General features: G+C 48.3%; 1 protein-coding gene across 4 annotated transcripts in view; it reads left to right on the forward strand.

Moving 5' to 3' along the window:
• The window catches only part of LOC140394159 (myosin phosphatase Rho-interacting protein-like), a 305177-nt gene that overhangs the window by 233052 nt on the left and 58429 nt on the right, over positions 1–13696 (forward strand). For all 4 annotated transcript variants that reach the window (XM_072481083.1, XM_072481084.1, XM_072481085.1 and 1 more), the window contains exon 14: positions 6127–6682. In XM_072481083.1, the coding sequence (XP_072337184.1) occupies positions 6127–6682 (556 nt within the window). The remainder of the gene's footprint in view (positions 1–6126; positions 6683–13696) is intronic.

A 13696-nucleotide genomic window follows, 5' to 3' on the forward strand; every position in this document is an offset into this window, starting at 1 on the left:
TCCCACTCCATCAATTCCTTATAGATATCTGACACTTCCCCTCCCCTATTTTGTCCTTCAACTGCACCTTGTCCTGCAACCCCAGGGGCGGCAGCAGCCCAGGAAAGGACAGCACTAGGTTTTTTTTTTAAATTTAGAGTGCCCAATTCATTTTTTTTCCAATTAAGGGGCAATTTAGCATGGCCAATCCACCTACCCTGCACATCTTTGGATTGTGGGAGCGAAACCCACGCAAACACGGGGAGAATGTGCAAACTCCACATGGACAGTGACCCAGAGCCAGGATCAAACCTGGGACCTCAGTGCCGTGAGGCAGCAATGCTAACCACTGTGCTGCCCTGGACAGCACTAGGTTAACGTGCAGGTTCAGTCGGCAGTTAGGAAGGCAAATGCAATGTTAGCAGTCATGTCGAAAGGGCTAGAATACAAGGGCAGGGATGTACTTCTGAGGCTGTATAAGGCTCTGGTCAGTGTATGAGTTGCCTCGAGGGAATGGCTTTTGGAGTATTGTGAGCAGTTTTGGGCCCCGTATCTAAGGAAGGATGTGCTGGCGTTGGAAAGAGTTCAGAGGAGGTTCACAACAATGATCTATGGAATGAAGAGCTTGTCGTATGAGGAACGGTTAAGGACTCTAGGTCTGTACTCATTGGGATGAGAGGTGATCTTATTGAAACTTACAGGCTACTGCGAGGCCTGGATAGAGTGGACGTGGAGAGGATGTTTCCACTTGTAGGGAAAAACTAGAACCAGAGAACACAATCTCAGACTAAAGGGACGTCCTTTAAAACCGAGATGAGGAGGAATTTCTTCAGCCAGTGGCTGGTGAATCTGTGGAACTCTTTGCTGCAGAAGGCTGTGGAGGCTAAATCACTGAGTGTCTTTAAGACAGAGATAGATAGGTTCTTGATTAATAAGGGGATCAGGGGATATGGGAGAAGGCAGGAGAATGGAGATGAGAAAAATATCAGCCATGATTGAATGGCGGAGGAGACTCGATGGGCCGAGTTGCCTAATTCTGCTCCTATGTCATATGGAGTCCCAAACCTGCAGGTACCTAAAGCCATTCCCTCGAGGCAACTCATACACTTCCTCCAGGTCCTCTTGCCCCCTATAAAAGAAGTCATCAAATCACTCAATCCCTGCCTGCCGCCAGCACCTATACCTCGCATCCACCCCTCCACTGCAAACCTCTGATTATTACAGATCGGCACCCACATTGAGGCACACTCCAGCCCCAAAAGCGGCCTCCACTGCCGCCACACCCTTAGGGCGAACACCACCACTGGGCTCATGAAGTATCTGGTCGGTGAGAACGGTAAAGGTGTCAACAACAAAGCCCTCAAACACGTACCCCTACAGGATGCCGCCTCCACCTGCCCCCACACCGACCCCTCTCCCATGGCCCATTTCCTTACCATAGCGATGTTCGCCACTCAGTGACAATTCATGTTCCGCAACACCAGCATCCCCCCCCCTCGCTCTTATTCTTGATCCTTTTACAAGCAGGAACAATTTCTCTCTATCCACTGTCAGCCCCCTCATGATGTTGAACACCTCTATCAAATCTCCTCTTCGCCACAACAACTGTTTATAGAACATAGAAAATACAGCACAGAACAGGCCCTTCCGTTGTGCCGAACCTTTGTCCTAGATTAATCATAGATTATCATTGAATTTACAGTGCAGAAGGAGGCCATTCGGCCCTTTGAGTCTGCACCGGCTCTTGGAAAGAGCACCCTACCCAAACTCAACACCTCCACCCAACACCAAGGGCAATTTGGACATTAAGGGCAATTTATCATTGGCCAATTCACCTAACCCGCACATCTTTGGACTGTGGGAGGAAACCGGAGCACCCGGAGGAAACCAATAAGAGAAAGCCAATAAAAAGATTTTCAAAAAAAAAAAATCTCCTCTTCGCCTTCCTCTCTCCAAGTAAAACTGTCACGAACTCTCCAATCTATCATCATAACTTAAGTTTTTCGTCCCTATATATATTCTTGTAAACCTCTTCTGCACCCTCTCCAATGAGTTCAAATCCTTCCTATGATGTGGCACCCAGGACTGTACATAATATTCCAGTTGAGGTCTAACTAGTGTCTTGTATAAATTCAGCCAAGCCTCCTTACTCCTGTACTCTATGCCCCTATTAATAAAGTTAAGAATGGGGGCAGCACGGTGGCGCAGTGGGTTAGCCCTGTTGCCTCACGGCGCCGAGGTCCCAGGTTCGATCCCGACTCTGGGTCACTGTCCATATGGAGTTTGCACATTCTCCCCGTGTTTGCGTGGGTTTTGCCCCACAACCCAAAGATATGCAGGGTAGGTGGACTGGCCACGCTAAATTGCCCTTTAATTGGAATATATGAATTGGGCACTCTAAATTAAAATAAATAAAGTCAAGAATACCATATGCTTTATTAACTCTACATCTGTCCTGCCACCTTCAATGATCTATGCTGCCTCTGCTCTTGCACCCCTTTAAAAAAAATACCCTTTATTTTATATTGTCTCTCCATGTTCTTCCGACCAACATGCATCACCTCACACTTCTCCACATTGAACTTCATCTGCCACCTATCAGCCCACTCCACCAACTAGTCTATGCCCTTTAGAAGTTCTACACTGTCCTCCTCAAAGCTTTCAATGCCATGTTGAAATTGTCCTCTGCACACCATGATCTAGATCATTAATATATATCAGGAAAAGCAAGGGCCCTGATACCAACTCCTGCAAAGCTTCCTCCAGCTGGAAAAATATCTATTGGCCATTATCCTCTGCTTCCTATTATTCAGCCAATTTTGTATCCATATTGCTACTGTCCCTTTTATTCCATGTTGTTGCTCTCTACCCTCCCCACAGCACTAAAACAGGAAGGATGTAGGGAGGATGTCCCGATGGTGGGTGTGTCCGGAAGCAGGGGTCAAAGTCTGAGGATTCAGAGTAGACCATTTAGGACAAAGATGTGGCGACATTTTTTCAACCAAAGAGTGGTGAGCCTGTGGAATTCATTACCACAGGAAGTACTTGAGGCTAAGACATTGAATACATTCAAGAGGCGGCTAGATATGGCATTTGAGGCGAATGGGATCAAGGGTTATGGGGAGAAAGCAGGATTTGGCTATTGAGTTGAACGATCAGCCATGATCGTGACGAGTAGTGGAGCAGGCTTGAAGGACCGAATGGCCTCCTCCTGCTCCTATGTTTCTATGTTCCGCAAACTTCTTACAGAACTCAATGGGAAGCCATCAAGCCAGGAGCTTTACCCAACTCAACAACCCAATACATTTCCTAATCTCCTCTGGGCCCAACGGGGATTCCAACTCTTCCCACCTCTCCACCACAGGGATGGATATCCCATCCAAAAACTCTCCACCGGGGGCTCAGATCTACAAAGATCCTGATAAAATGTTACAAAAGCCGCATTGACCTTAAGCAGAGTGGAAACCATACTGCCACTCTGGTTTCTCTTATCTGTACAATCTTCCGGGAAGTTGTCTGCCGCCTCAGCTGATGCGCTAAAAGACAGCTGGCCTTCTCCCTGTGTTCATAAAATACCTCCCTCGAATGTCGCAGCTGGGGCCACTGCCTTACCCGTTGACAGTAAATTAAATTGTGCCTGCAGCTTCTTCCTGCTCGCCAGCAACTTCGGGGCTGGGGTAAGAGAGTACCGATGGGTCCATCTCAAGGATAGAGTCCACCAGCCTCTGCCGCTCCACCTTCGCAGTCCTTTCCATGTGGGCGTTGTAGGACATTATCTACCCCTAATAATCACAAGGGATTCCCACACGTAGAGGGCAAGATAAACTCAATTTTATTAAGTTTAATATATTTCCCAATGGCGGTGGATAAGCAATCACAAAATCTTTTGTCCGCTAATGGTGCGGTATCCAATCTCCATGGCAGACATTGGGATGGGCTAAACTCCAGTGCCAAATCCACATAATGTGGGGCATGATTTGAAACCACAATCGCCGAGTACCCCAACCTCCATGGAAGGGAGGCCTATCACGAAAAAATTCAATGGGCAAATATATCTGGTAGATATGGGAGAAAACAGAAAACTCTTTATCACCTGGGTGTAAAAAAAACCCCCACAGATCTCCTCTTCACCCCCGCCCCTATATCTACTCCATGAAAACCAACAACGCCTTTGCTACCCCCGTAGCAAAGTCAGAGATTTGGGCATGGAATGATCCATTCTGGGATCCAGTACACAGTTTAAGTCCCCCCCCCCCCCCAATGATTTAACTGTGTGAGTCCAAATTAGGGATGTAGGCTCAGCTTTTAATAAAACCTGTATCGTCCCAGTTCAGAGCGTATACATTAAACAGGATATCTGTGGTGCCCGCCAAAGTCCCACAAATAATAACAAGTGCGCCATTGGAGTCCGCCAAGATCTTAGCGGCAGAAAATGTAACCCTATTATTGATTAAGATTGCCACGCCCCGGGCTCTACCATCAAAGCCCGAAAGAAAAACTTGTCTCACCCATCCCTTCCGCAAGATTGTTTGGCCTCTGACCCACAAATGAGTCTCCTGCAGAAACACCACATCAGCATTCAAACTTTTAAGGTGAGCAAATACCCTCAACCTTTTCACTGGGCCATTCAACCCCCTGACATTCCAGGTGGCCAAACAAAAGGGGGGCCTCCCACACCCCCTGAATCCAGAGTCAGCCATTTCCCCCAGAGGGATTACCCAACAGCTTCATAAAAAGTACAGCTAACAGGCCCACCCAAGATGGCCACTAACAAGACTAAACAAAGAAAAATTTGCAATCTCCGTCAGCAAACTACCCCTGACCTCACCCCTTCTGCCCCATTCTCGAACAATACCACACCAAAATGTACACTTTTAAAAACTGTACGGCGAATAAAAACCACAAATCTACTTCTAATAAGCCAAACTCCCAAACAAAACAAAAACACTAAGCTCCATTATCTAAAGCAAAATTAATATAATGAGCTGCAGTCACCCTCACCACACCGCTTCCATTAGCTAACTCTTTGGCTAACAGGGCGGCTCACTCCCAGAGTGAAGAAAAGTGCTGACAGAAAAAGAACCCAAAGTATAAAAACCACTTAATAGATAGTATTCCAACAGGGAGCAATATATCTTCACAACAGTTGTAGCAAATAGTACAACACCCCCATTAAATTAAAATCCCCCACCCAAATCCAATTTACAAAACATTAAATCCACACTGAAACATGGAAATGCTAACAAAACAACTGGTTTTCTTGGGCACATCCCTGATGTAGGCACCTTATTGCCTTAAATAAGTGGGATTTTGAATAGAAATACTCCCAGAAACTGGGTAAAATGGGCTAAAAAAGACCGTCCCCTAGCGGGAGCCACCTTGTGTGTGTCTTCCTCTTATATACCGCCTCCAGAAGTTGTCCAAATTCTACATCGTAATAATACTTTGGATAAAGTAGCCTCTTCTGAATTTCCCATTTAATTTATGAGTGGCTATTGTGTTTATGACCTCTATTTTGGATTTTTGTCCCAGGGAAAACATCTTTCTGCTCCAGCTTTATCAAATCTATTCAATTTGTGAATGTATAAACTAACAAAATTGATGAACAGGAAAAGATCAACTGCTCCATTAAACTCATCCCACATTCTGATGACCAGAGCATCACAACTAGACATACCTTTCTTTTGTGAGGGCCATGAAGAATCCAGCACGAGTTTTAAGGATACAAAGAAATAACATTTATTTACAATAACATACATATATATATATATATATATATATATATAATACAGCAGCAACTTTGCTTGCTGCTCACTCCTTCCTGGCTGGTTCCAAACTGGCCAGCTTTATTTATGCAGGGAATCTGCTGATGATTTCTCCGCCCCCCCATCATTGGGGAATCTCATACTCCCACAGGATTGTGGGATTGTCATTAGTCCCCAGCCAATGGTAAGCAGGCAGGTTATAACACTTTCCTTCCCCTCCTCCCCACAGCCAAGTAACCTAACGGACAAAAATAATCAAATATGAGATTCAAAGGAGCAAAAGGCATTCTAGAAGAGCACTGCTGTCAATCACTGGGGATATGAGCATATGTGTGTAATCGACTGATGGCTGTAATTTCTTTTTTCCTTTCCTTTCCAACAGGAACATCGCTGAGGAGAAGCTGAAAGTAAGAACACTGTTTGAGGGTGCATCAGTGAATGGTGAAAAAACAGCAAAAACCTCGATAGATGGAGCTGATGTAGAAGCTGAGCAGAAGAAAAGCAGGGCCCGCGAGCGTAGAAAAGAAGGGCGCTCTAGAACGTTTGACTGGGCAGAATTTCGTCCAGCACAACAGCGGCCCAGTGCAGGATATGGTCACAGACCTACTTCCCTATACCTTAGGACCATGACTAATTCTGAAACAGACCCTCAGGAATTGGAAAGGGACCGTGCACGGCGGCGAGAGGAGAGACGTAAACGATTTGAGACAACTGATGTTTCTTTTTCCCTGGGTTACAATGATGTGAACAGGATGGAGTTGGATGGGACCACCGTATCCCCGGGAGATAAAAACGTTGATGTTGAAATCGAGCATAGATGGCAGCAGGTGGAATGTACTCCATTGCGGGAGGAGAAACAAGTTCCGATCCTCACTACACCGACCTCCAATGAAGGAAGACCTCCTGCCCAGGACATGGCATTAATGTTGGACAAGAAGGTAAGGACTGACCAATCATGTATGACTTTGTAGCTGATTTTCCAACTATTCATGGAAACGGTGAGTATTTAAGTATATGAAATTAGAATAATATTCCATCCTTATTAATTACTTAGAATGTAAGAAAGCTTTGAAAAAAGGACATCCCTTAACCTACTCAGTCCTAACTCTCAAGTTTCTCTAAATAATCCAAGTCCTTTTCACTTCTAATATCTTACTGAATCTTCACTATATTTCTTTAATTGCTTTAGAACTTCCCCTGTAAGGTACCAAACATTGTACGTAATATACCAACTGCTGTCTAATTAAGGTTTTTCTGCAAGTTCAACCTTTCTTGCTCGCTTTTATACTCTCTTTGTCTGGAAAAATTAAGGATAAATGGCCTTATCTGCTTCTGCTGCTCCATTTAATGTCCTGTGTAGCTACAGAAAAAGGTCCCTGATTCCATTTAAAATGTTACCATTTCAGGTCTACTTTCTTACTCTACTTTGACATCCAAAATATATAATTTCACATTTTCTGCAATGAATTGCTTACATGATCTTTCGCAATCTTGTCAGTTTTGCCATATCCCCAATTCACATTTTCAGCAAATTTTGATACCCGTTCCCCAGTTCTTAAGCTTTTATAATGTATGCACGTATTAAGTAAAAACAACTCGAACACTGATCTCAATGAAATGCTACTAACCAAATCTTCCTTTTATCCCTATACTTGTTTTCTGTCCTTCTGGCTGTTCATACTCCACACTTCTAATTAACTTCCCATTTTGGTCTTAATTCTTTACAGTCGTGGGTTGTTCTATCCATGCTTGTCCCCCACTGTCCCAAAAATCTTAATCCTTCCGTCTCACACTACTTTTCTAGCCATTCATTTGCCTTCGTAATCTGGTGGCATCGCACAGATAATACGGCTTAAATCAAAATATTTTGACACCCTGCTTTTCGATCTAACTTCTATATCCAAACTGAAGGACCTCAATCATAGAATTGCGACAGTGCAGAAGGAGGCCATTCAGCTCATCGAATCTACACCGACCCTTCTGAAAGAACACCTTACCTAGGCCCACTCCCCTGCCCCAGCCCCGTGACCCATTAACTCCAAATAACCTGCACATCCCTGGACACTAGGGGGCAATTTAGCATGGCCAATCCACCTAACCTGCACATCTTTGGACTGTGTGAGGAAACTGGAGCACCCGGAGGAAGCCCACACAGACACAGTGAGAATGTGCAAACTCCATACAGTCATCCAAGGCCAGAATTGAACCCTGTCCCTGGCACTGTGAGGCAGCAGTGCTAACCACTGTGCCGCTGTGTTGTAGAACCACAGTTTCTATAACCTGTCTATACACTCACTGGGGGTGACTTCTAACCTGCACTAGCCATGCGCAGGATCAGCAGCGTGGGCAGAAAATCCAGTGAAAATCGGAAAAGGCGATTCTCACTGGAGAAATCGCATTTTCCGGTTTCCTCTGCCCCTCCTCAGCTACGTCACGAGATTCACACCCACAAAGGGTGTGAACCTCATTTTGATAGATTTTCAGCAATTTCAATGTTATTAGTGGCCCCCCGCCACATGCTCCCCGCACTAAATATTCATACAACAGATTTGGACAGACGGTAAGCAGTCGAGGCGGCCCCTCCGGGGGTGCAGAGATAATTGAAGCCCATGGGGGATTGAGCAACATACCATTTTTAATAAACAATTTTAATGAGGTATTTTTGGCATTACAAACCGCAACAGTATAAAAAACAATGTACAAAGAACAATAAACATAGTGCAATCACCGACTCCCATCCCGCCAAGACCCGCCTAATTGACCCCCTATTCTACGCTACCCTAACCCCCCCCCCCCTCCTGCTGACGACGAATTCTCCGCGAAGAAGTCGATGAATGGTTGCCACCTCCAGGCGAACCCTAACAATGACCCCCTCAAGGCGAACTTTAAATTTAAAAAAAAATTTAGAGTACCCAATTCATTTTTTCTAATTAAGGCGCAATTTAGTGTGGCCAATCCACCTACCCTGTACATTTTTGGGTTGTGGGGGCGAAATCCACGCAAACACGGGGCGAATGTGCAAACTCCACACAGACAGTGTGTGCAAACTCCACACAGGCAGTGCTCAAGGCGAACTTAATCTCCTCTAGGCCGAGAAAGCTCGTCATGTCAGTTAGCCAGGTCTCCAACTTCGGGGGCTTTGAGCCCCTCCAAGCTGGCAGTATCCGTCTCCGGGCTACCAGGAAAGCAAAGGCCAGAACATCTGCCTCTTTCACCTCCTGGATTCCCGGGTCTTCCGACACCCTGAAAATCGCCACCTCTGGACTCATTGCCACCCTCGTTTTCAATACTCATGACATCTGCAAATCCCTGCCAATATCCCCTAAGTTTTGGACATGCCCAGAACATATGAACATGGTTCGCTGGTCCTCCCGCACACTTTACACACTGTCCTCCACCCAAAGAATCTACTCATCCGGGCCGCTGTCATGTGGGCCCGGTGGACCACCTTGAATTGGATCAAGCTGAGCCTGGCGCATGTTGCGGTCGCGTTGACTCTGCTCAATGCGTCCGCCCATAAGCCATCCTCCACCTCACCACCAAGCTCCTCCTCCCACTTACGCTTCAGCTCCTCGGTCTGCATCTCCTCCGCCCCCATGAGTTCTTTGTAGATGTCTGAGACGCTCCCCTCTCCCACCCATCCCCTAGACACTACCCTATCCTGGATCCCCCTTAGTGGCAGGAGTGGGAAGGATGATACCTCCCTACGCAGAAAGTCCCGCACCTGTAAATATCTAAATTCGTTCCCCCTTGCCAACCCAAACTTCTCCTCCAGCGCCCTCAAGCTAGGGAAGCTCCCCTCTAAAAACAGGTCCCCCATCCTCTCAATTCCTGCCCTTTGCCATACTTGGAACCACACATCCCCAAGCTCCCCGGGGCAAACCGGTGATTGTCATATATTGGACCGATGCTCCCACTGCTCCAACGTACCTCCTGCACTGACCACAGATTCTCAGGGCCGCCACCACTACAGAGCTGGTGGAGTACCTCGCCGGCGGGAACGGCAGAGGTGCCGTTATCAACGCCCCCAGACTGGTGCCCCTACACAAAGTTGCCTCCATCTGCTCCAAAACCGACCCCGCCCCACCACCCATTTCCTTATCATGGCTATGTTAGCCACCCAGTAATAATTACTGAAATTCGGCAGTGCAAGCATCCCCTCCCCCCGATTCCGCTCGAGCATCACCTTCTTCACTCGCGGGGACTTACCCGCCCACACAAAGCCCAGGATGATTTTATTAACCCTCTTAAAAAAGGACCGCGGGATGAAAATTGGGAGACACTGAAATACGAACAAAAATCTCGGTAGGACCGTCATTTTGACCGTCTGCACTCTCCCAGCTAACGACAGTGGAAGCGCATCCTATCTCCGAAACTCGCCCCTCATCTGTTCAACCAACCGGGGCAAGTTCAACTTGTGTAACTGGCCCCAATCGCGCGCCACTTGTATCCCTAAGTACCTGAAACTGTCCCCTACTAACCTGAATGGCAGCTCCCTTAGCTGACCCTCCTGACCCCTCGCCTGGACTATAAACATCTCACTCTTTGTCATATTCAGTTTATACCCCAAAAACCGGCCAAATTCCCCCCAAATCGCCATAATTTCTCCCATCCCCGCTCCTGGATCCGATACGTATAAGAGCAGGTCGTCCGCATACAGCGAGACTCTTATGTTCCAACCCCCCCCCAACCAGCCCCTTGAAGTGCTCAGAGCAATTGCCAGCAGCTCTATCGCTAACGCAAACAACAGTGGGGAGAGGGGGCACCCCTGTCTTGTCCCCCGGTACAGTCTAAAATAGTCAGAGGTCATCCTATTCATCCTTACACTAGCCTCCGGGGCCTGGTACAACAGCCTGACCCAGTCGATAAAGTCCCTACCGAACCCAAATCGTCCCAGGACCTCCCATAGATAGTCCCACTCCACCCGGTCGAACGCCTTTTCCGCATCCATTGCCACAACTACCTCAACCTCCCTACGCTCCGGGGGCATAATGATCACGTTGAGCAGCCTTCTTATATTGGCTACCAACTGCCTGCCCTTGACAAACACGGTTTGATCCTCCATAATCACATCCGGCACACAATCTTCAATCCTGGAGGCCAAAATTCTGAACAGCAACTTGGCATCCACATTAAGCAGGGAGATTGGCCTATATGACCCGCATAGCTCCGGGTTCATGTCCCGCTTCAATATCAACAAAATAGTGGCCTGTGACATCGTCGGGGGCAGCATCCCTCTGTCCCTTGTCTCATTGAAAACCTTGACCAGCAACGGCCATAAAATCCCCGAGAACATTTTATAGAACTCCACCGGGTACCCATCCGGCCCCGGGGCTTTACCCGACTGCATTGCCTTCAAGCCCTCAACTATTTCCTCGGCCCTAATCGGGGCCCCCAGCCCATCCACCAGCTCTCTACCCACCCTTGGGATGGTCAGTCCGTCCAAAAAGCATCTCATCCCCTCCGGCCCTTGGGGGGGGGGGGGGGGGGGTTCCGAGCAATAGAGCCTACTGTAAAAGTCCCTGAACGCCCTGCCGACTCCCCTACCAAGTTCCCATTCTCAGCAACTATCCTCTCTATTTCCCTGGCCTTCGCCCTCTTCCTAAGCTGCTGTGCAAGCATTCTGCTGGCTTTCTCCCCATGTTCGTAAAACGCCCCCCTCGCCTTTCTAAGCTGCTCCACTGCTGTACCTATGGACAACACCCCAAACTCAGCTCCACCCCTGGGGTCACCGCATACCTCCTATCTATCTGTAGGATCTCCTCAACCAGTCAGTCTGGCTCTGCCCACCCGTCCTGTCCCTACGAGCCCGGAACGGAATCAGCTCCCCTCTCACCACTTCCTTCAGCGCCTCCCAGACCACCGCTGCTGAGACCTCCCCCGTGTCATTAACCTGCAGGTAATTCTGCAAACACTTCCTCAGCCTCTCGCACACCGTCTCGTCCGCCAACAATCCCACATCCAACCTCCATTGCGGCGCTGGAAGCTCTCCTCACTAACCTGCAGTTCCACCCAGTGTGGGGCATGATCCGAAATAGTGATGGCTGAGTACCCTGTGTCCACCACTCCTGCCAGCAAATTCCTGCACAAAATGAAAAAGTCTATCCGGGAATAAACCTTGTGAACATGCGAATAAAAAGAAAACTCCTTCCCTGTCAGCTGCCTAAACCTCCATGGGTCCCCCCCCCCCCCGTCTGCTCCATGAACCCTATCAGTTCCTTTCCCATTGTTGGTACCCTACCCGTTTTTGAACATGACCGGCCCAGGCCGGGGTCGATGACTGTATTAAAATCCCCTCCCATAACCAGCTTGTGCGAGTCCAGGTCAGGTATCTTCCCCAGCAACCTCTTTATAAATTCCACATCATCCCAATTTGGCGTGAACATTAACCAAGACTACCTTCCTCCCCTCCAGCTTACCGTTAACCATGACATAACGGACCCCCCTGTCTGAGACTAAACTGCCCACCTGAAATTGCACCCGCTTGTTGATCAAGATCGCAATCCCTCTAGTCTTCGTGTCCAGACCCGAATGAAAGGCCTGATTGACCCAACCCTTCCTTAGCCTAACTTGATCCGCCACTTTCAGGTGTGTCTCCTGCAACATTGCCACGTCTGCCTTAAGAGCCCTCAGATGCACGAACATGCCCTCTTGACCAGCTCGTTCAACCCTCTGACATTCCAGCTAATTAGCCTAGTTGTGGGGCACCATGCTCCCGCGCACCCCCCCTCCGCCGATCAGCCATCCCCTTTCCTGGGCCTGCCACCATCCCATGCACCGCGCCTCCATCGGCCCGCCTCCTGGCAGTCCCCACCACCGACCTCCTCTCTGTCCCGAAACCTAAGTCCCTCCCTCGTCAGCAGAGTAACACCCCCCCCACCCCCCCCCAGCAACAACACTTTGTAACCTAACCCCTGCCATAGATTAGTCATATGCACAAACCCCGCTTTGCTTCCGTAGACTAGCTCACCCAGCTATAGAGGAACATACCTGGGCAGTGCCCTGTCTCTTCTATCTGGCACAGGTTTCTGCTGTGTCAACCTGTACCGAGGCGGGCCCTACTAGCAGTCCCATGGGCGGAGGATGGTGCATTTATGTGGGGGGGGGGGGGGCAGTGATACTTCCGCAGTGTTGGTGGGGGTGGAATGCCAGCGAGGATTTTGTTGGGGTGGGGGCCCAATCTGAGCCCCCAATGCCTCCGTGACGGGGCTGAGAGCTGTTAGGCATTAACGATCGGGGCACCCTTTATCTATATTGCCTCAGTTTCTGTGGAGCTGCTTGCTGGCTCTGTAAGATCTTGCTCTGCCAGAGTGACAACGTAAGCGCGCCCACTCATTTTGTTTTCTCTAAGAGGCATAATATTTGGAGCGAAAACTGGCCTGTGCAACTGTAGAGTTAGTTACACGTCTGTTTTCAGTCTGAGCCAAATTCTGGTTAGATTCCGCCCATCAAGTTATGTCCCTTGAATCTGGAAAGCAACTCTGCATTTGGAAATGATGTTTAATTACAAAAGTGAATGCCTAGTCCTCTCATGACCTAACCTCTCATTACCACTATAGTGCAGTACTTAAGTTAACCACTTGATTACAAGTTAGTCCCGGTTAACCAGTTGCTCCACAGTGCCATAGCATTTGTTGCGTTTTTCTTGCTCAATGTTGTCTGTATCCACCCCTGTATATAGATCATAGAATTTACAGTGCAGAAGGAGGCCATTCGGCCCATCGAGTCTGCACCAGCTCTTAGAAAGAGCACCCTATCCAAGCCCACACCACCCTATCCCCATAACCCAGTAACCCCACTCCACCAACACTAAGGGCAATTTTGGACACTAAGGGCAATTTATCATGGCCAATCCACCTAACCTGCACATCTTTGGACTGTGGGAGGAAACCCACACGCCCACGGGGAGAACGTGCAGACTCCGCACAGACAGTGACCCAGCCAGGAATCGA

The sequence above is a fragment of the Scyliorhinus torazame genome, chromosome 17 (genome assembly GCF_047496885.1).
Source record: "Scyliorhinus torazame isolate Kashiwa2021f chromosome 17, sScyTor2.1, whole genome shotgun sequence".
Lineage (NCBI taxonomy): Eukaryota > Metazoa > Chordata > Chondrichthyes > Carcharhiniformes > Scyliorhinidae > Scyliorhinus > Scyliorhinus torazame.